General features: G+C 36.0%; 1 protein-coding gene across 2 annotated transcripts in view; it reads left to right on the plus strand.

The window, feature by feature from the left end:
- LOC140153034 (terminal uridylyltransferase 4-like) overlaps positions 1 to 22,824 on the plus strand; it is a 34,881-nt gene that overhangs the window by 2,014 nt on the left and 10,043 nt on the right. For both annotated transcript variants that reach the window (XM_072175630.1, XM_072175639.1), the window contains exons 2-11: positions 11,977 to 12,963; positions 13,451 to 13,567; positions 14,726 to 14,903; positions 15,970 to 16,113; positions 16,985 to 17,057; positions 17,900 to 18,140; positions 19,110 to 19,281; positions 20,508 to 21,046; positions 21,728 to 21,824; positions 22,262 to 22,452. In XM_072175630.1, the coding sequence (XP_072031731.1) occupies positions 12,037 to 12,963; positions 13,451 to 13,567; positions 14,726 to 14,903; positions 15,970 to 16,113; positions 16,985 to 17,057; positions 17,900 to 18,140; positions 19,110 to 19,281; positions 20,508 to 21,046; positions 21,728 to 21,824; positions 22,262 to 22,452 (2,679 nt within the window). In that variant the 5' untranslated portion in view covers positions 11,977 to 12,036. The remainder of the gene's footprint in view (positions 1 to 11,976; positions 12,964 to 13,450; positions 13,568 to 14,725; positions 14,904 to 15,969; positions 16,114 to 16,984; positions 17,058 to 17,899; positions 18,141 to 19,109; positions 19,282 to 20,507; positions 21,047 to 21,727; positions 21,825 to 22,261; positions 22,453 to 22,824) is intronic.

Here is a 22,824-nt window from a genome sequence, read left to right on the forward strand (position 1 = left end):
CGCCCCACTCAGTAAGGATTTTAGGTGTGCTATCATTTGCACTCGGTAAGAAGTTTAGGTGGGCTATTTGAATTATTGCACTTGATATTCAGATAAGAAGCATTGGTGTTTACTGTTGAATGTGGGACTACAATGTACTATAGGTGGGCAATCAAACTTCTTACCAAGTTAAAATTATGCAAATTTCCTAGCACTGCCCCACGCACCCACTGCATGACATCACGTGCACAGAACTGACGTATCGTGTGCGTAGGATCGGTGAAATTTTTGTAAAATTTGGTAAGAAACACTTCGTGCATATTGTCCGTCTCCGTTGAAAAACTGGATCCTCCGCAGTAAAATCCACCATGACCACTTGAAATTAACTTCCAGCAAAGTCAGAAAAAATATACCATGTCCAACAAAAAATTATAACCAAAATTACAGATAAATGAAATTTGAGTATCTTCAGTCATCGAAATTTTTGCTCGTTTGACGCCAGAAAAAAGTCAATTTTCAAACGGCAATATTTTCCGAACGGAACTGAATGGGGGTAGTTCGTTCGTGGGATGGGCTTACTCAAACACCAAACTTTCGACACTAATATTGTCCCGTCTGCCTCGGTTTTTTCAAACCCCATTACATCATTAAGCTTGTAGGTTTTCCATGTCTTATACTGGACCCATTTGTTCTTTATGTCCGCCATGATGAGTAGTATAAACTGATATTTCTATCGGCAAACCTCGGTACAATTTTATCATAGCGCTACACTCACCGCTGACAGATCGCACGTGTGTCGGTCATGTCAAAATATTAAATCAGCCTTGTTCAGCTTCTAAATAATTATACAGTTCAGTTGAATGCATAAACATTACCACATTTACTAAGGTGGTCAATGGCATGTCTCGTCTTTGTTGTGACATGAACCGCACGTTATCATATTTTGGTAGCATGACCTCACAAGCAGTGTCCGAAATAAGGAAAATATGGAGGTTATCCCGAGGATAACTAAAGCATAAATTCTGCTTGTCCTCAATACATTTTGATTGTCCCCAAAATGTGTCATACTTTTGGAGGTAAAATATAGTAGTTATCCAGGGGATAAGTACATAGCTCAATATGGTTGTCCCCGGTGATTTTTGGACAAGAGGACAAGAGGATAAGTGCTTATTTCGCACACTGCTCACAAGAAAGGTCAGGTAATTTACATATTAAATTGACAAAACGGCCAATCAGCGAGTAGAAAAGATATTGTTTGGGTCGTCACTTTTGTGAAGGCCATGACATCGATTTATTTTATGCAAATCACTTCCGGGAACCGCTGCAACTTTGGAAACTCCTTCAGTTCAGGTGACAAGGTGCGCTATAAATCGCACTCGGTAAAGTGATTTAAGGTGAGCTCTATGCGAGTGCGATCGCGCGCCTTAAAATGCATTGACTGAAATGGTGATTTATATCTCAAAATAGAAACTACACGTGGCCTATAAATGATTATTGTTGTTAATTATATATTAAGTTCAGACTTAAATGCACAGATAGATTTTTTGATATTGGGGGAAAGTATTATATATTTTTTTGAAAAATTTATCACTTGTGGTTCCTGTGACCCAACATATTACTATGTGTGGTATTAAAATAAAGCTCGTTCTGTTGGCTACAAGATCCATTAAAAAAATCTCTGTAAATCACCCACGTGTACTTTCTCTTCCATACATCGTCATACCATGACTGCCCGTTTTTAATGAGAAACAAGGTGAAAATCAGCTGTTGTGTTGCCAGATAGCTTTACACAATCTTGTCCCCGCTTTTAGCGCACATGACTGGCGTACGTGCAAAAACAAGGCCTGTGCCTGTACAAGACAATGGCGCGCTGTCAAGTCTGCATGTGTTGCCTTATTGGACAAACACGTGTTTGTTCGCTCGAAGCCAGTTGGGTCCGGTTCTGTGTTGGTGATTGGAATAAAAAAAATTACTGTTCATTATTTTTTGTTATCTTCTAAGTTCTAGTACACTTCAGAGGTTTTTATCCCGTGTTTTATACATTAAAACCAGGTAGTTACGTGGTACAGTTTTGTATGCAAATGGTGAATAGAATGTTTTATATTTCTAACAATAATTTTAAATGCAACCACGCGACGCACAAATTTTGCCCCTTATTGTCTACTATGATTGCTGAGTCAATAATGGTATCACCCAACAGACCAAGTATGCGGTCGTGCGCTGAGGTCTAGCTGGGCTATTGCATTGATTGGAATAGGGGTGATGTCCCGGGTGATGTGTATCATATTGGAGGGGCACTTTTCAAAGTCCTTAATTTAGATTTAGTTTTTCATTTGTTAAATCATACTTATTTATTTAGTATGTTTATTTTATATACAACATTTTTTTAGAATTAAGGGGATACTACACCCCTGCCCAATTGTGTGCCTATTTTTGCATTTTTCTCAAAAATTATAGTGCATTGGGGGAAAGTAAGATATGTATTATAGGGGCAAGGACTACAACTACAGTAACTGCACTGGAAATTTTATTTCAGCACAGACAACAGTTGTGGAGTTACAGTCAAAAATGAGGGAAAACCAATATTTGATCAATAAATCAATAACTACCGTATTTGCTTTGAGTTGATGAATTTTCAGCACAGTAGTTGTAGTCCTTGCCCTATAATATACATATCTTACTTGTCACCAATGCGCTATAATTTTTGAGAAAAATGCAAAATAGACACTAAAATTGGCTAGGGGTGTAATACCCCTTAAAGGCCGATTTTTATTGTTTTTAAAAAAAATATTTTTTATTAAAAATATACACACTAACAATAACATTGGGTGGAGGGGGATGGGAAAAGAGGGATGGGGAGGGGATTGGGCCATATGATGTGAAATGTAGATGTGCAAATAAAGATATGCTTTTAACTTTAATTGTTCACAAATGTTTTTTTTATTAATATTTTCGTATTAATATAACAGGTCTAAATTTTACTAGTAATTTCATTGTTTCTATTGGAAATGAACGCATCGAATCTGCAAAGACCATTAGGAATCTGGGTGCTTTTTTCGATACTCACATGACTATGTCTTCTCATATTACAAATGTTAGCAAATCTGTTATCTTTTATCTTCGAAACATCGCTAGAATTAGGAAATATATCGACCAACCTACATGTCATCATGCCACACGCTCATTGATACTTTCGCGTCTTGACTATTGTAATGGCCTTCTATCCTCATCACCATCCACTCATATTATTCGCTCACAACGTCTTCAAAACTGGGCAGCACGTCTTGTATTTGAAGTCGACCGAAAAACACTCAGCGGGTCCACTTTTGAAATCACTTCATTGGCTTCCAATACGCCAAAGGATCATTTTCAAATTACTTTTGCTTGTATATAAATGTCTTCACAACCAAGGACCAACATATTTGTCAAATTGCCTATCATTGTATGTTCCAAAGAGACAACTCCGATCTTGCGATGATTATTTTCGCCTTGACTATCCCATGACTAGAGTCTTAGCTGGTGATAGAACTTTTACAGTTTTTGCATCAAAAGAGTGGAATAAGCTACCTGTCTATATTAGACAATCTTCATCAACAAATGCATTCAAAAAAGCACTTAAAACTTATTTGTTCCCATAACATGTTCTTATTGATATTGTAATTTGTATTATTTTTAAGATGCACCTTCAAAATGTAGTTTTAAGTTGTAGTATTAAGGTATTTTGTAAGCGCTCTGAGCCTTATGGAAATGGCGCAAATGCTCTTTGTATTGTATTGTATTGTATTGTATTGTATTGTATTGTATTGTTTGTTGATGGTCTTGTTTCATATTAATCTTACTCTAATTTTTGGTTCACATTTTGCAAGAATTAAATTGCACCTCTATACTTTGAAACACCCATAAACAAAATGGAATATTCCACTCAGTTTGCAATTGAATGAAATTTGTATTATGATTTTTATTTAATTTTTCAACCATCCTATTTTTACATCAAATAGGAAACAAATGTACATTAAATATAATCAAAACAATTCATAAAGCCCCCCATTTAAATGCATGCGAACCTAAATTGAAGTTACAAAAATCCCTCGACATGGATTGATTCACTGAACTTGTTGCATGCATTGAGCAGGCCTACTCTACAAAAATATCATAATACTAATCATGGCGTGTCCGTCCGTACCTCTGTCCATGCGCTATCGCGTGCGCGTGGCTCGCTAACGCTTGCTCGCGATGCGTATCGCGTGCGAGCTATCGCGTAGTGCGTGGAGTATACCAACGGCGCAGTGCGAGCATCGGAAAGCATTACAGTGTGGTTAATCGTGCAGGTGCATCTCATCGGATTCCAAAACGGCACACGTGCAGATCGTGCAGGTGCATCTCATCGGATTCCAAAACGGCACACGTGCAGAGGCCTATTAGTAGTTTAAAAGGTCAGGGCAAGAAGGCCTATATGGGTAACGAGTGTTGGGTAATTACAGATAGTCACAAGAATTCCAAAACGGCACTCGTGCAGGTGCATCTCATCGGATTCCAAAACGGCACACGTGCAGAGGCTTATTAGTAGTTTAAAAGGTCAGGGCAAGTAGGCCTATATGGGTAATGGGTGTTGGGTAATTACAGATAGTCACAAGAACCACCCAACCCGAGAACCGCGAAATCTAGTTTATTATAAAAATGACAAAGACAAGAATTGTGTTCTTTCAAGTACAGTCATATTTTATTAGCAACATTACAATAGAAAATGTATGCATTCATGCATGTGTTCCCTCAAGAGACAATGGGTCAGAACTGAAGAACAATTAAAATTAAGCCTTAAAAAGTACAAAACTTTAAATTATTGAACATAATATACAAATATTGACTGCTATGAGGGGCATGGTTAAGATTATAAGCCAACGGTGATCTCAAAACCATGCTATGACCCGAGGCGCAGCCGAGGGTCATAGCATGGTTTTGAGATCACCGTTGGCTTATAATCTTAACCATGTCCCGAATAAACCTGTCAATATTTGTTTTATATACCGAATGGATCCGTGGATGTTGCGATTGCGCAGTTTGATCGGGACGCACGTGACCCGTCCATAGTTCATTTCCATGGACCGGTCCATAGTTCATTTTGAGGGCATAGTTAATTCAATGACTGCACATTCAACCAATCAGATGACAGGAATCTATATATGAGGTATATAAAACGGGCTATTTCACGTTAAGTGTACACTTACAGTCCCACAGAGGGTCAAAATTAGAAGTCCTTAAATTCATAAAAATTCTATGATTTTTAGAACTTCATATTCATGGCTCGAAAAAGTGGGGAAATGGGGAAGCTCATTCCCAGGAAATATTGGTGTTTGGAGGGAAATTCTGGTATTTGGGGGGAAATTGTGTCTTTATTGTATATAAAAACATGCTATAAATTGTGGGAAATTTAGCTTGCTTCCCGGGAAATTAACATTTTTTCGAGCCCTGTTCATATATATACAAAATTCAATTCCAAAATATCAGAGCGTGGGATCATCAATAACATTGTTAAATTCATCACTAAAGCTTCAATGGGAAAATGCATGGCGTCTGGAGAGGACATTTTGTTTAACAAAATAACATTAACCACTTCAGTGCTATGTAGTTCAAATAATGTATGGGTCAAAATTATTTGCCTTTGTTTACATTGTTCATCAGATGATAATACACATTTTTTAATCATTCTACATGACATTTTGTGTTTAAAAATTAAAGTGCGGGCTTCTGTAAATCCAGAAGCAAGCTAAACGATTATTGAAAAACATGAAACTCATACTTTATTATAACAGTATATCCTTTTGTGTATCATTTTTCTTATCATAAATATTAGTTCTGATGTGTTTTAATTAAATATTGTCAAATGCCCATATTTTTCAGTAGAACTTGTGTTTTCTGAGCTTTCCAACATATGGGTGTCTGGAGAGGACATTTTGTTTAACAATCAGTTTTTCACTTTTTTTCACTGATATTCAAGCAGCAAACTTATCTTCATCAGACTCAAAGTTTTCATCAGATGTTATTACACACAAATACTGCTAAAAAAGCATGACCATCTCTTGTATTTTATTTTTAATGTAGACTCCTGTAAATCCAGACACAGGTCACAGCTATTTGGTGAGGCATGAAATTCACACTTTCATCATCAAAACATAGATCTTGAAAAGGCTTACTTATAGATGTTTCTGACCAGGCCTGGAAATAAGTCGGTCTGAACCAGGAGCCAAACATTTGGAAAAGCAGCTCCTGGTCCTGTAATTTTCTAGTGAACCAGGAGCCATTTTTAAAGAGCCAGGAGTCATTTTTCTTAAAGTATCAAAATGCTTATTTTTGTTATTTCTACAGCTTTCGATGCTCACCTGAGACTTTTAGATCCATGTTATTTGTTATTTAACTTATTATATTATTAATTATTGTCACAAGTTAACAAATAACAAGTTATACAATGAATGTTATTATATATCTGAACAGACCAGTTGAGTCTTATTTTATTATTTTTTTTATTTTTTTAATTATTTTTTATATTTTATTTTATTTTATTTTATTTTATTTTATTTTTAATTTAATTTAATTTAATTTAATTTAATTTTATTTTATTTTATTTTATTTTATTTTATTTTATTAATTTATTTTATTTAATTTTATTTTATTTTATTTTATTTTATTTTATTTTATTTTATTTTATTCATTTTTTTTAATTCATTTTTTTATTTTATTCAATTTGGCCTTTTATTTCGTGATTTTAGGAAAATTTTAAATATCTAGAAACAATGTCGCCAAAATTCAAGATGGCCGCCTTCATGTTTAGCGATCGTGGTGATCACCTAACCTGAAAACAAGGCAAAATACTGCCAAAATTATGAGCCCTGAAGGCAAATATCAAGGAAAATTGGTGAAATATTAGGTAAAAGATAAGATTTGGCACTGCATTTTGTTGAAAATACATTGAAATGGCCAATATTTTGAGCGGAAATGAACTTGCCTGACGAAGTTTTACTGGGCCATTTCCTGAGCACTGATACCGGGCGCAAAATACAGATTTTCTCTGGCGCCTGGGCGTGTAATTTTGGTTGGATCCAGGCGTTAAAACTCAGTAACCGTAGGGTAAAAATCGCTTGGCGCCTGCTTGTTTCCAGGCTTGTTTCTGACTACAAATGTTCACTATGTGTTGTCAATATCTAGATGAAACATTCACTTGAAATAAAAGTACATGGTCGCATGTCATGAATTGGTCATCTTTTGTGTAACATAATGTAAAATGAGGAAAATATCACCCATTGTGATTCAATTCAACACAACTTTTAATATACATTTTAGACCATTATAAGTGTATATTTCTGGAAAGCTTATATTCCAAGGATGCCAAATCAACCAAATATAACATCATAATACAGGGTGGGTAAGAAATATACAGGGTGGAACATCAACAAAATTAGCATCTTTCTTGTCACAGTAAACCCCACATTTTTCTTTTCTGAAAGCTATATCTAGCTAAAAATAAATATGGATTCAGAAAGACATTTCATGGGCCCTTCAAACAAATTAGGAAGAAAGAGTTTGGTATCCCTTGTGTTAAACATACAGGGTGGTCAAAAAATGAAAAATAATTTTACAATTTTTATGACATTTATCAACCAAAACTTTTTTCCTCCATTTCTGGCACTAAAACTAATAGCATAATTGAATTCCTCATCAAATTTCCTTAAAAATATGTGTACTTTTGAATAAGCAAGATGACTCAGGCCAAAGATGGGCCATTTAGAAATGTCAGAGCATTACGCGTACACTTTGTACAGTAACCTATAGGAAAAACTGTCTTAATTAGCATTTAATTAGGCAATTAATTAGTTACATCTTTTGTTACAGTAGATCTACTATGGGGTAGATCTACAATCCAGGATGATATATGTGCAATTTGTGGTCCATGCTAGTTGTACTTTTTAAGATACAAAGGTTTGAAGTTTGCCATATTTTCACAATTTTGTGTACAACCCTATGGGGCTCCCCCGCCCCGGCTCCCCCATTGACACATCTTACATATTGAAGTATAAATCTCAAAGTAGTTGTCCAATTGACTTGGGGTTTTTTGTATTTGACAAAGAACATAATTATCTACAAAATGACACCAAACTTTCCACAATAGGTACTATACTTTTAGAATAAACCAAACTTGAAGTGTGAAGAAAGCATTTTCATGTTACGGCTCCTCCATTTTTGGGTGACCAATTTGTGACATGCGACCACATGCTTTTTGTGAGCTGTTAAGGACCACAGTTTTGTTGTTCTGGAGAGGACATTCTGTTTAACAACATGATATCATGAGATATTGGCTACTTGGAGTATTGTGATTAAAAACTAATGCCTTGTCTTGTTTAAGGGAAAGAGGAGGTTAATTTTGTAAAAATAAAGTAAAGCATTTACCCTTGGTTTTGTGTCAATTGCCGATTTACCCTTGTTCTGGAGGGGACACAAAACGCGAAATCAAGACACCAAAACTGTCAGGTTGTGATATTTTACACAAATATCCTCAGAACTAATTGTCCTGTTTTATGATTGCGTAACACCCTGAAGATTCTACAGATGCAAGTTTTGGCAGGAACTACCAATTTAGTTTCAATTTTGATAGTACTTGTTTTGGAGAGGACATCACTTTTTTTGTTTAACACAGAATCTACATAATTACAAAAATGATCATAATTTTCGCAATTCTGGACCAATTTGTGCCAAATAAATTGCATTGTATTGTGTACATGCTTCATACTTTGTTACCAAAGCAATAGCTACTAAGGAGCCTTATTTATATTCCTAAGAAATCATTCACAAGACATTCAAAATATGAAGTGGGACTCCAGAAATGTGTTTAAAATGCATGTAAATGCAAAAATCTGATATAAAAAGTTGTCAGAATTTAATGAAAATGCTCCTGTAGCTTCTCCTCCATAACACCCATCTAATTAATGAAATCACCCAAATTATATAATGTTCCAAATTCAGGCAACCAGAAATGCTGAAGCACCATTTTGAAAAGTGCCCACTTAACGTGAAATACCAACATGCCAAGTTACATAAGAATTGCATTTCAAATAACTTCATGACAGTACTTTAGAAAATGTACATTGTACAATATGTAGCACAATTTTTGTTATTCCCCCATAGAGATTGTACAGGCTTGATTCACAGGTGGAGCCATGAAAGCAATGCATTATGGGTAATATTAAAAATGAGGCAAAACAATGTTTTTCAAAGTACGATAACTCAAGAATGGCAATAGCTATTTGAGTAAAAAAAATACACAATTAACAATTTAAAATTTTGACCGGGACACCCTAACTTAAGTTGAGAACTCAAGCTTCTAATTTGCACATGGTCATGTGGCACATTTGCGTTACAAGCACTGATTTTGATCATTTGTCCTCATTTTCACTTAAATTGATAATGTAAAAACTATACATCTCACACCGACAAAACTATACATTTTTGGAAAGCTTATGTTCCAAGGAATCCAACAATGCTAAATTGATGTTGGTATACAGGATGTGTAAGAAAATATATAGGGTGATATCATGAAAAAAATTAATTTTACTAGAAAATTGATAATTTATTGCATTTGCTACTGATATGGAATATCTCTAATGTAACACTATGAGCTTTAATAAAATGTATACGGTACTTTGCTATGTTATGATTGACCAAAGTGGTGATACAGGGTGTAAAAATGTACGCAACTTTACGCACCAAATGTTGATTACATTTTTGAAAATATTTTCTTTAGAGTGTATCCTATATTTATTTTAACTGCATATTTGGATTCCTGAGGTAAAATGCTTTCCAAAAATGTATACTTTCCATCTTAAGGTGTATAATTCTCAAGATACAACAATTTAAAGCCAAAATGCATGTTGTGACTGAAAATCTTGGCATTTGTGTGTAGTGAATAGGGAAAAATTGTGGGTATTGTGACTTGCGGTTCTCAGTGAATACTTGTCAACATGAAATAGATCAAACTAATAGTTGATATGAATAATGAATAAACAAGCTTTGATTTGAGATACGATTTGCATGTATAGCACAGAATTTGGCAATGATAAAATTTAAAATTCAAATAGATATCATGTTTCCACAACATTTCTCATAGAGATTGCACATACTCCTCCACCGCTTATCCTCCACCGCTTATCCTCCAGGTTTATCCTCGTTAACAATTTAATATTTTTCACTAATTAAACAAATGATAATTTCAAATTGTGAAACATATTTGAAAAGTAGAATAATCAAGCTGTATAATGAGCCCAAACTTTATGCAATTGGACAAAGAATAGCTCTGTACCAAGTTACCAACAAGTTAAATCTGAAAGAGGAGAGAAAAATGTAACGCCTCCCACTATTTTGGGGTCCCACCATATGACACATGACCACATATGCATGATACTTGCATGTATGCATTAGATGCTAGAGTATGTGCTATCGTTTATTTTGATGAGTCAACTGTATCTTTTGTAATATTTGGATTGTTGATGAACAGTCTAATATTTTGTTGAAGTGCAATTTTAGCAACATTTTTAATGCGATTGCTTCAGTGTTCGATTTACCACCTGCACATATGCAGGTGACTTTGATTCTGTGCCCGGGCTTCTGTGCACAGTAACTTTTCAAATGTACCTGCACAGGTGCATGTAGAATTTTAGATGTAAATTACACAGTTGGAATTATCAGAAACATACAATGTGCCTCTAAATCAAAGAAATAATTAATATAAATATCCTTTACAAAATTCAAATGACGCAAATTTTTACTTTTCATCTGTAAAAAAGATGATTAGTTTCACGGCACAAACTTCTTATTTTATATGGTTAAATTGTGTGCAAGTTACTTTCACTTTGTACAGGTAGATTTTCTTTGTCACCTGCACAAATGCAAGTACCGTACTATATTCATTCCAATAAGCGCCCATGCCCCATTAAGCGCCCACCCAGGGTATTTTCAATTTGCTAAAGGGTACCATTAATGTTGAAGTGACAGATAGACGTCGATACAGTGAAATAGCTGGAGGACTACAAGTCCTGTGTAAACTTGCAATACATTTTCTGCATCAGAAAAGCTACTAGAACGCCTCAGGACCCTTTTATAACCTACGTCAATTTGTCTCTAATAAACACCCCTTACGAAAAAATTAGGTAAACCAGATAAAAAATAAGCGCCCACGCAAAATGACTTTGTAATTTGTAAATCTTCAATTTGAAAGGGTAGTGGAACCAAAACACAAAAAATGGATTCTGGCAGTCTGTTGTGAGCTTCCAAAATTCTAACATTAGCCTTGCACAAGGCTTACAATGTTATATTAAAGGCCCATTCAGTGATTTGCTCATCTGGACAGTCGTAAAAATCATCAAAATTCAGATTTTGGTACCTTTGTCATATAATGTCATTATCAATGTGTTAACATAGCCTGCTAGTAGTTCAGCCGAAAGCCGTATATTAAGATGAAAATAAGGCATTTACATGAATCTGTAATTTATATACTGACAGTACTGTATATAAATAGCTACATATTTGAATGGGGCTTCAACTTCATCAATACTGCTGTTTTTTTTGTTTTTTGCCAAATTTTTCACTTCAAAAATACCAAATGACAATTTGAATGACTTACCCTTCAATTTCAAGCAATTTATTAACAATTCTAATTTTTCGCTGGGATCACTGAATGGGTCTTTAAGCAAGCACCCAGGCTTTTTTTACCCCATGGTTGGTTGCCCAGTTTTGGCTCCTGGTGTGTCCAATATTTTACACTAGTTACTAACTATAGGACCATCTTCGGGACCACAAGCTCACTTTAGCTCCTGCTCCAAGCATAGGCCTACTATAAGTATAAGGTCTGGCCTTGCATGTGTGGTACTGCTATATTTATTCACATGCTAATGGAAAAAAATCAACCTTGAGAGTAACCAAATCTTTTTTTAATATTTTCTTCTTCTTATATAGGAACTACTCGCCTCATATTTTGTCATCAGTTATGATCTGTAAAGTACAAACCAATTAACCATGGCAGACACAGCGCCAAAGACGTCTGAACCGGCTAAAACGGAGCAGGAGATATCAAAATCAAGTACAGTGGATGATGCTACCAAGAGTGACAAAGTAGATAATACAACCAAGACAGAAGTAAATGTAACAGAGGCAAAGAAGGAAGATGCCACAGTTGAGAAAAAAGAGGACAAAAATGTAAATGAGAAGAAAGATAATGCAAGTGAGAAAAAGGAAGATAAAGCCACAAATGAGATAAATAAGAAAAAAGATGATAAAACTGCAGATAAGAAAAAAGATGAAGCGGCTAAAACTGCAGATATGAAAAAGGCTGATGCTACAAGTAACAAAAGTGATGATACTAAGAAAAAAGATGATGATACTAAGAAAAAAGATGAGACTGTAAATAAGAAAAGTGAGATTGACAAAACTAGCAAAAAGAAGGAGGATGAAAAGACAAACAAGAAAAATGATGAAGATAAAACAAATAAGAAGAATGATAACTCAAATACTACCAAGAAGAACGACAACAGTAAGGTGGCTAACAATATCAACAAGACCAGCTCGGAAGGAGGCAAGCCAAGAGCCGGAAGTGCAGGGAACCAGGGCAAAAATGATCAATCTAAGGAACAAAAAGTGAAGAGAAGACAGAAAGAGCAAGAACGATACCAGAGAAAGATACAGCGGGGAGAAAACAAAAATGCAGCCAAAGAGGGTGGTGCTCAAAAGGCTACACCAAAGACAGAAGAGAAGAAAGATTCAGGGGGATTGAGTATAACAGTGGGAGGCGAAGGACGAACTGTTACAGAGAAACGAGATGGGAAGACAGTGGTTGAAAAGAAGGGAGAGAATGCAATTGAAGCACCAGAAACAAAACAGGGTGGAGAGGCATTGACAGAGGAAGAGAAGAAACTGGAAGAGCATCAGATATTCAGATTAGCAAAGGTAAGCAGCTTCAGTTTGAACTTGAAGATCTAAATTGTGCAGCAACTTGCAATACCGGTATATAATATGTTTTAGATTTATATAATATGTACTTATAATAACATTATAACATATAACTAGAAAGGTGAAGGAGACCTGTCGCATTATGTTGGACCATATTTTTAAAAGCAATCCAGAAAGTGTTGAGAGGATCCTTTTGCACGCTAGCAAATCCCTCTGCCAAATCTGCATGTTCAATATGTTAGGCTACCAAAAACAGTCAACTTGTTTGGTAACTGCAAATGTATAATTGTTTTAATATAAAAGTGTTTAGATATATTTAAAGAGCTGGGTAGGTGATAGTTCAAGAAAATAAGTGGATTTCTAAGTGGACTTGCTCAAAGTTTTTCTTTTTTCTACTCAAATGGTAAAGATGTATCAAAAATCTTTTTTACAATGTTTTATCATACTTGATGAAGTTTTTTGTACATTCACTTTGCTCCAACAGAAAAGCCTTCGTTTTCCCAAAGCCAAATTTTATTGTAGATACTGCAACTATCACCTGGATACTGTGGATCTAGCCTTCAAGCATGTGGATGAATCAAGACATAGTAAACTAGAAAAGGTGAGTGTACTTTTTGCTTGCAAAGCAACAAAACAAGTTGTGCCTTTTGCACTCTTTTGTCAGACGATAGAGTGGATCCTGACCAGAAGCTTGTTTGTAAACAATGACCTTTATGTACATGTATTAAATTATAAATCCAAAAAGTGTTGGTTGGAATTGCATGTACTAACCTACTCCCCAAAACTTTGTGAATGATGACACAGATTAATTTGAAATTCAGGTCTTGAATCATAAAGGTGTATTAATTATGGTAAGTACTTGAACATGATCCCAACTGACAGACATCATTTTGCTATTGCTCATAAGGTATTAGCGTATTGTTTGTAATAAACGCCCCAAGTGGCGTTGCATTTTTCCAAAAGGGGGGCGTTTATTGAAGGTGAATTGTCAGTGAAAAACATGAAGAAAAATCTGGTTAAATTTCCCGATGGCGCTCCTGTAGAAAAGAGGGATTTATGGCTATACTAATGGCGACGCCCATGGAAATTATCATTTTCGTGGTAAATGCATCAAAATTACACCCGTAAGTACATCATCAAGCAAGAATCTAGTGAAATTCTACCATGATTAGGCAATGGAATGGATGGAAGTGTGATTCATAACAGGTTTTGTCCATGCAATTTACTGATCGTCCCTGACAAGACTGACTGACTGATGCCAGTTTTAAGCTTACTCACACGATATAGCATGGAATTTTGTAATTTTTGTCAATTTTTCACAAACAAATTGGAGGGGGGGGGGGCATTTATTACAAACAATACTGTATTCCAGATGAGAGATGCAAACAAGAAAATACCTGTTAAAAGTGTTTTCTATTGTGATATGAAGTACTGGGGGAATGCATGACAATCCCGGGATGACAATCTGCCAACCTCAGCATAATTAGACGAGAAAGGCTATTTATATGTCCATGTATTGTGTATTTACGGGGATGCGCAATAATAATAATGCACAACCCTGTCAGTTTCTATTGACATTAAACGGCTTTTTCCTCTGGCAGTATCATACTTTTTGATGGATAAATTCCTGAGAAATACCAGAAGAGGATTTGTATTAGTGGAGTATCCCAGTTTTTTTACTCCAGAGAGTGCATGCTGTTAAGATCCAGTTAATAAATCCATGTCTTTTTCTATCTATTTTCTGTATTTTCTGATGCAGACCAAGAAAGACCAGGAGTTTCTACGGACCTTACCACCAGCATCCGATGCTCATCATGAAGCACTGACCAATCTGTTAACAAGTGTAGTGGACAAGCATAAGCTGACCCAGCAAGAGCTTGACCAGAGGGCTAAGATTGTATCTAGAGTGGAGCAAGTCCTCCAGAAAGAGCTTCCAAGTAAGTGAAATATACCAGAGGCTCCCGTCAAGCAGTCAAGTTAGCTCAATTGACAAGGCGTTCGACTATGGTGCGAGAGGTTGCAGGTTCAAACCCTGGCTTTGCCTAGTATGCTCTCGTGGAAAAATTGAGTTACTTAGCAGCTTGAAATTCCCCTAGACAAGGAAGTTACTGCTAATTGTCTGGTTGTAACCCGTACAAAACTCGGGGAGCTGATCCTGATTGTGAAGGTTATTTGTGGAATGTCTCTAGGGTGTGCGATCTTGTAGCAGCAAAGTCCCTGAATTGTTGTTAAATGGTTTATGGGCCGTAGTGGTCAGCGATGACCTGTAAAGTGTACTGAGGCTTGTGGATCAATGTCTAGGCGTTGTGCCTATGAAATATGGATATACATCACTGCTTTTTTTACTATCAAATGCAAAAACATACTTGTCAGGTAAAGCACAAGAAATGGAGCCTAATATGGTTGGAATAAAAGTAAATAAAACATTACATAATTCAGTCACCCTAATCATGAAGCTGCATTGACCAAGTAAACTGCAAATTTTCTGATATCAAAATGAAGGATGAATTTCATTGTAGTGCCAAGTACCATAAATTCTTGTTGGAATTATATAATAGTGGTGCAGGGGGGTGATTTGTCTGCATTTTTCCGGATTTTTTGTGGCCAAAATTGAAGCAATTTTATTGTTTTTCAGCCTGTTTTAGGATATTTTTGCCAGATTTCACACTGTTTTTCTAGAATTTTATACTATTTCCTGAAGCTTTGAATCACACCCCTGGTGGTGAATTTCCTGTGGGAGTTATAGAATGGTGGTGAATTTTATTTATATAATTCATTGATGAGTTGTGAGGTTTTCTGTGAAAAACAAAAATAACTTACCTCACACCAATGATTCTAGGTTTTTTTCTATTGTGAAGTAAAAAAATCATCCAATAATCACTTTCACAGATTTTCTGTATCATAGGAAACCTGAAATAAACCTTTGACCAACAAGATTTATATTTCCTGGTCATGTTCCATGTGGATGAATTATTTGTTATACTTCCTGTTTATCCTGAACAGAATGTAAAGTTCATCTGTATGGCTCGTCAGTGAGTGGATTTGGTTTCAAAGATAGCAATGTAAACCTGGATATACAGATGCCACCCGATGTCACTCCAGCAGAGATACTTGTAGGGACTGATAAAGCAATGCACAAACACAGTAGTAAGTATTAGAATGAAAGTTCATCTGTGTTGGTAGTAAACATAATTTAGTAACATAATCTGAACTTAGGGATGCATTATTATACTAAAATGCAGAAAACCTTAGACGAGCGCGTATTGTAAGGATACATCGCGTATTTACTGCGTTGCACACACTTGTCTCTGATTGGCTGCTGAGGCGATCTGTTGTTGCCAGTGGAAATTTATGAATGAACTGTGCTACCGAGGCGTTGTTAGCGCCAATTTGCAACATCACGGTAGTCGCGCTCGTAAAAGGTTTTCTGCATTTTAGTATAGATATCAAGGGGTGCATGGAAGTTTAGTTGAAGGCAAGTCTTGTCTGCTTAAATTTGCCCTTCCTTTTCAAAAGTGAGATTTTCTTCAAGCATTTTTTTGTTCTCCCTGAGTGGGCAAACTTAATCCCATGCTCCCAATTCAGTGGCATGTCTCTTCAGGAACTATGATCTACCATGTTATCATACTGGGTCCGTTCCACTTGTCACAACTTTGTGTGATTAACTGCTAGTGCTTAGCCCTGTTATCAAATAAAGGAAAAAGGTGCAATTTATCCTAAACAGCCAGGTTCCTTTTGTATACGGGTTACATACAAAGTGTGATTCTAAAAATGATGTTGTTTTGTTGCTTTTGTAGTTTCAAAAGTAATGAGCAAAAATAATGACCCACATCATTTAAATGTTATGGCTTTGCCAGAGGCCCCATTAAAATTCCCTTTTGTGTTTTCACTTGAAGAGATCCGAACTTTCCAGTAGGGAACAATATAACCTGTTCAGAGGACACTTACAGAAAGTAAGTCAGGTGTCTACATTTTAATGTACCAACAGTAAGTTTTTTTAATTGTCTTCCATTTACAGGTGATGTCTTTACCGAGGTAGTAACCGACTTTGAAGGGAAATTCCCATGTATCAATTTCAAGGATAAGAAAACGTAAGTTCTCTGGTCTATTGGTAAGACAACTAGTAGTAAATATTTCCAGTGTTGCAAAATCTCCCATGTTCTTCAAGTTACGGTACACACAAATGAAAATTGTGCATTCTGAAATTGATTAATTAATGAAGGGAGGAAATTCATTAAGGTCTCCACTAGATCATGATTTGGCTACTTGTAAATATTTGAATATAGTAAAATGTATCCCATCCCATCTCATCATGTTAGTGCAACAACATCGCATCTGTGTACATTGCCATTTCATAGTTACATTTTGCATCACATGCCCACAAGACCAAATATTTGAGCTGTGAAAATATATCAAATCTGATCCATCAGACCAAAGTTGGATATTTGAAAACTGAATTACTACCATCACTAACATGCTCAGTACGTATAAACTTACTGTTATTGAAATCCTTTAGTCCCTGGCCTACATGGCTGTAAAGTCGTATTTATGTTCTTGTAACTGAACAAAATTACAGCACAGAGGCCTATGGAGCAAAGTCTAAACATTTTGGGAGTCCATATCCATTTTCTAATGTTTTTTGTTGTTGTTTTTTTGTTTTGTTCCTTATTTTTGCCTATATCTCACATTTCATTATTACCGACTTTGGTCTGATTGGAGCGGATTGTACCAGATATGATAATAGCAAATGTGATTAGTGCGAAACATATCTTGATCCTTAAACTCAATTATTTCAAATCTTTCATTTGGCATGAAAAAAACGTTAAGGTGGGTCTTTTCAAAATTCTTGTGAAAAGTGTTTTCTTTTGTGAAGCAAGTTTGGTGTATGTTCATACAGGTCATTAATACATTGCTCATTTCTATTCATCCATAGTGGGCTGCAATGTCAAGTTGGTACCAACAGTGCGTTTGCAGTAGACACTTCCAAGCTACTCCGGGAATACTACAAACTTGATGCACGAGTGCCTGTGCTTGCACTTGCCCTTAGGTACTGGGCAAAGCTGTGTAAAGTTGATCAGCAAGCTGATGGTAGCATGCCTGCTTATGCATTTGTGATAATGGTTATTCATTACTTACAACAGTGTGAGCCACCTGTGCTTCCTGTTATTCAAGAGGTAAGGCAGTTTATGATTTTGTGTAAAGCATTCTTAACTACTGATTCAGAAGTTAGATGTGGGTATCTGCTTTATACCCAACAAACACTATATATGATGCAATGTGTGAAAGTAATAACTTTCCTGTTTATGTACCCATAATATGTTGAAATTTTATACTGTAAAACCACTCAATTTCGCTAGGGATTTAATTTCGCTAGAATCCTGAATTCGCAAAATTAAATACTCGCAAATTTAACAGTTTTACATTGACTTGCACACATGAATTGCTGGATTAGCAAAATTAAATACCCACAAAAATGGTGGTCATTGGCAATTAGCGAAATTAAGTACTAGCGAAATTAAATAGTTTTACAGTATTTAAATTGTAATATGGCCATTTCCTTGGCCAAGCTGATGTCACAGAGGGGGAAAAGCCTTGTAAAACCTGTGTGCGCATGTGCAGTTGCCCTCCGTCAAGCTGGTTGTTATGCGCGCACTTGTGCAAACGGGACAATGTTCATGGATGTCAGACTGAGTGAATTATTGTTGCAAGTAAGATCATGAATAATTAAGTAGTTGAGTTCTGGAGGGTAGGATCTGGCTGTGCAATGACTTATTCTGTATGATCAAATCCAACCACTTCATTTAGTCAGGTACCAAACATAATTTTCACAAGGTTATTGCATTGGTCTATGAAATTCATGATCAATTGAAAAAGTGTCTGAACTGCAGTATTCAAAAATGTGTAGAGGTACAAGCAAACCTAGAAACAAATTGCATTTGCCAGGACAATAAGCCACAAAAATAACAGTTTATAACATTTAACACATCTCATATATTTCTTTCTTTGGGAAAGCAAACTTTCCCTAGAATGGCAACATTTCACTCCCAAATGCCAAAATATCACTGGAAGAAGCCTCCTAGGTTCCACATATTTTCTAGACATGGGTACACATTTTCATACAATTTGTTTTTTCACCATTACAGAAAGAAACTCTGAAGGAGCGCAACACCAAATGTGCAGGTGAACTGTGGTTGGATCTGTTGAAGTTCTATGTAGTAGAAATGCCAATAGAAGAATGGGTGATCACTATACGTAACCGTAAACCCATCAGCCGACAAGACATGAAGATACCCAACAAAAGGCTGGCTGTTGAAGGTTATGTTATTATCGACTTAAGCTGCCGTGTCACAATGTGCAAATTGTCATTCTGTGTTAACCTTTGTAATAGATATGCTTTGTTTGCTAAAAAAAAGTAGGACAATACAAATGTGCCAGATTCCCCATAGTATTGCACATATGGATGCTCTGTTTAGATATGTTGAGTGTCAAAGATTTAAATTACCTTTAAATAAAATATTTATATGGATGTGAGTTTCTAGGATGTTAAGGGGGTACTACACCCCTCGATAAATTTGTGCCTATTTTTGCATTTTTTTTAAAACTAATAACACAGTGGTAACAAAAGTTATGTATATTATAGGGGCAAGGAATCCAATTACTACACTGGAATTTCAGTGACCCAAGACAAGCGGTTCACTATTTATGATAAGAAAAGAGGTACCGCTAGAATGTACCTCATTTCCTATCATATATACTGAACCGCTTGTCTTGAGTCACTGAAATTCCAGTGTAGTAATTGGATTCCTTGCCCCTATAATATACATAACTTTTGTTACCAGTGTGTTATTATTTTTGAGAAAAATGCAAAATAGTCACGAATTTACCACAGGGGTGTAGTACCCCCTTAATGAATGTTTTAATCATATGATTTGGCCTTATCATAAGTTTGTGATGGGCATTTACTGGGAATTGCCAAAGATGTGATAGCCACATTCTTCGGTGAATCTTGATTGTACAATTTGAGTGCTATGTGCATTATTGGGATAACTTTCAGCAGTTGTGGCACTTCCTCTGGGTTCTCAACAGGCAGCCAAATCTGGCTCGCCAACCACTGACATATGGCCCTTGACCTATTCTAAAATGTAAAAGAAACTTAAGAAATTGAGGTGCCCACAAGCATCTATGTTTCAAATGTGTGTGACCACAAGCATCTATGTTTCAAATGTGTGTGACCAGCAAACAAATCGTTGAGAGCCAATGCACAAGCTATATTAAAAATATTGTGGTAATCATAGTTGAAATTGCTTACTGGTTGATTAAACAATTATTAACCACAAATTTTAAGGTTTATAAAACCACAAATTTTGAGGTTATTAAAACCACAAATTTTGAGGATTTTAAGGTTTAGAATATCACAAATTTTAATGTTTATAAAACCACAGATTTTGAGGTTTATAAAGCCATAAATTTTCGAAACAAATTTCTGATGATGCATCTTATGGAGTACCCTTGACTTTTGATGTTGTATCCTTGACTTTCAGATCCATTTGCAACCAGCAAAAAGAACATTACCAAATCATTGACAACCAGCATTGTATTCCAGTATATCATGGAGCGTCTGCGAGAAGCTCTCAAGTACTTTGGCTTACCCCAGTACCTACCTGGGAAGGAACCCACAGCATCTAATTGTTACTCCTGGTTTGTACATAGCAAGAGCCCAACTAGTAAAAGCGCCCCATCAGGAGACAAAGAGAAGGGCACACCAAATGCTACAGACTCTACAAAAGCTACAGAGTCCACAAAGGACAGCACAAGTGTGGATGATTTGGCAAAGGATCTTAGCAAGAAACTGGTCACAGAACATACTGAGACACACAGAACTCCTTCCCAAAATGTGACTGATTCAAAGGCAGCTGCAGGCAAGACCTCTGAGAAGGGTAACAAAGATGCAGTAGATGGTCAGAAGTTTGGACCAGCAGTGTCAGACTTTAAGTTTGTATTTGAGAAACAGATACTGACAGGTGGAGAAGAAGTGCCATTGATTTGTTCTGGATGCGGACTTGAAGGTCATGTAGAAAAGGTGAGCAATAATATGGGATTTTAAGCAAACATACGTTACAAACAGACTAGCACACTTGCATTGAAGTTTCAACAATAAACTTTAATAATAATGAATGCCTATCCTGTGTCCTCGCATCACCACCAAATATATGCATATATAAACAACATAATGAAACACGAAGAAACACAAGACAAGTAGATGTTGTGTCAACGGTCATATGACACGACATCCCTCAAAAGGGAGCACTAGTCTGTTGAAACTACTAAGGAATGCTCCAGTTACACACACTTGTTGGAATGCTCCAGTTACACACACTTGTTAATGTAGTAATCATGTACAAATAAACATGAATATTGTGAATTATGTACCAGTAAGAATATGGCCAATTAAATTTCTTCACTCATTTACTGAAAAAAGATGATGTGAGATTTATCAGTTTCATTCTTCTGTTTCCTATGACACTTATACAGGCTTATTTAATATCCACTCTGTCTGTCATTGTGCTCATCAATGATACATAGAGTCATTCATAGAGAATGAAAATCAACTGTCTTGACTTATCCATGTAATAAATAAAAGAAAATGTTGCAAGGAGCAATTGCAAGGAATGCCCAAGAAAATTAAATGCAAGACTGTTTAAAACTCTCATGCCTTTTTACTCCAAAAGGTGTTAATGTAGTGTTTTTCATTTCCTTACAGGATTGCCAAGATGAAGTGCTGATAGACCTGATACCATTACCACCCATGCCTCCAAATTTCATGCACAAGATTGATGTGTTGTGTGTGAATATTTGTGGTAAGTTTTGCTTGAGCAACATTAGCCTTGGTTCTGAGAGAGCATGAATTGTGTGTAAATGGCTCAGGGAAATTAAAGAAGTGAACGAAAACCATAGAATGTAATATAATTTTCATGTGAGAACGTCCAGTAGGCAGGTTGGCATAGGCCCTTGCAAATTATATGAAGGCATTTAAAATGCCATTTGCCAAGGGTATATAATGTAATTTCAAGAGAATCAAAGGGTTCATTTAGGTGATTTTTATTTGGAAAAGTGCAAATTGGATGGACTGATGGTATAAAGTTTCAATCAGGAAATATGTAGTATCATTTAATACTGTGCATATTGGTATCAAATTGAGTCAGTGTGTTGGTGAGAAAACTATAGCACCATTTGACGAGAGAGAAAGGTTGAATTGAGCATATATTTTATGCAATTCTTATTTATTTTCCTGCAGAAGAGGTGCAAGTGCAGAGGTGGGAGATGGAGGCCAGAGATAACATCATCTGGGAGTTACAAACCCACATACGTCGCAATGGATTTCCTGATACCAACCTGAGACTGTTTGGTTCCTCCATGAATGGATTTGGCTTCCATCATAGTGATCTTGATATCTGTATGACATTGGAAGGTGCTAGAGATCCCAAGGTATGTGATGTGATGCATTTTGCTTGATCCAGTTTAATGAATCTTTAGCAAACAAATGATGCAAGTATTCAAGCCATATTCTTATGATCTTAGTCACTGCATTTAGTTGGATTGTAATTTCAGACCATCTGAACTTCTTTTCATGTTGAGTATGGTAGTGATGTCGGTGCTGCACATGGTTGTGATGCAAACGTGCAGACAGATCACCCTAGTATGCATGTGTATACGCTCTGCGGTAGTAGGCTAGCGTGTACAATTCAACACTACATCACTACCAAACTCAAGGTAAAACAGCATAGTGTATATTTCTGTCATATTAAAATATCATCAAGGTATTGTATCAGTGAAGTACAGTGGTATTTCTCCTGATAT

Source organism: Amphiura filiformis, chromosome 1 (genome assembly GCF_039555335.1).
Source record: "Amphiura filiformis chromosome 1, Afil_fr2py, whole genome shotgun sequence".
In the NCBI taxonomy this organism is placed as follows: Eukaryota; Metazoa; Echinodermata; class Ophiuroidea; order Amphilepidida; family Amphiuridae; genus Amphiura; species Amphiura filiformis.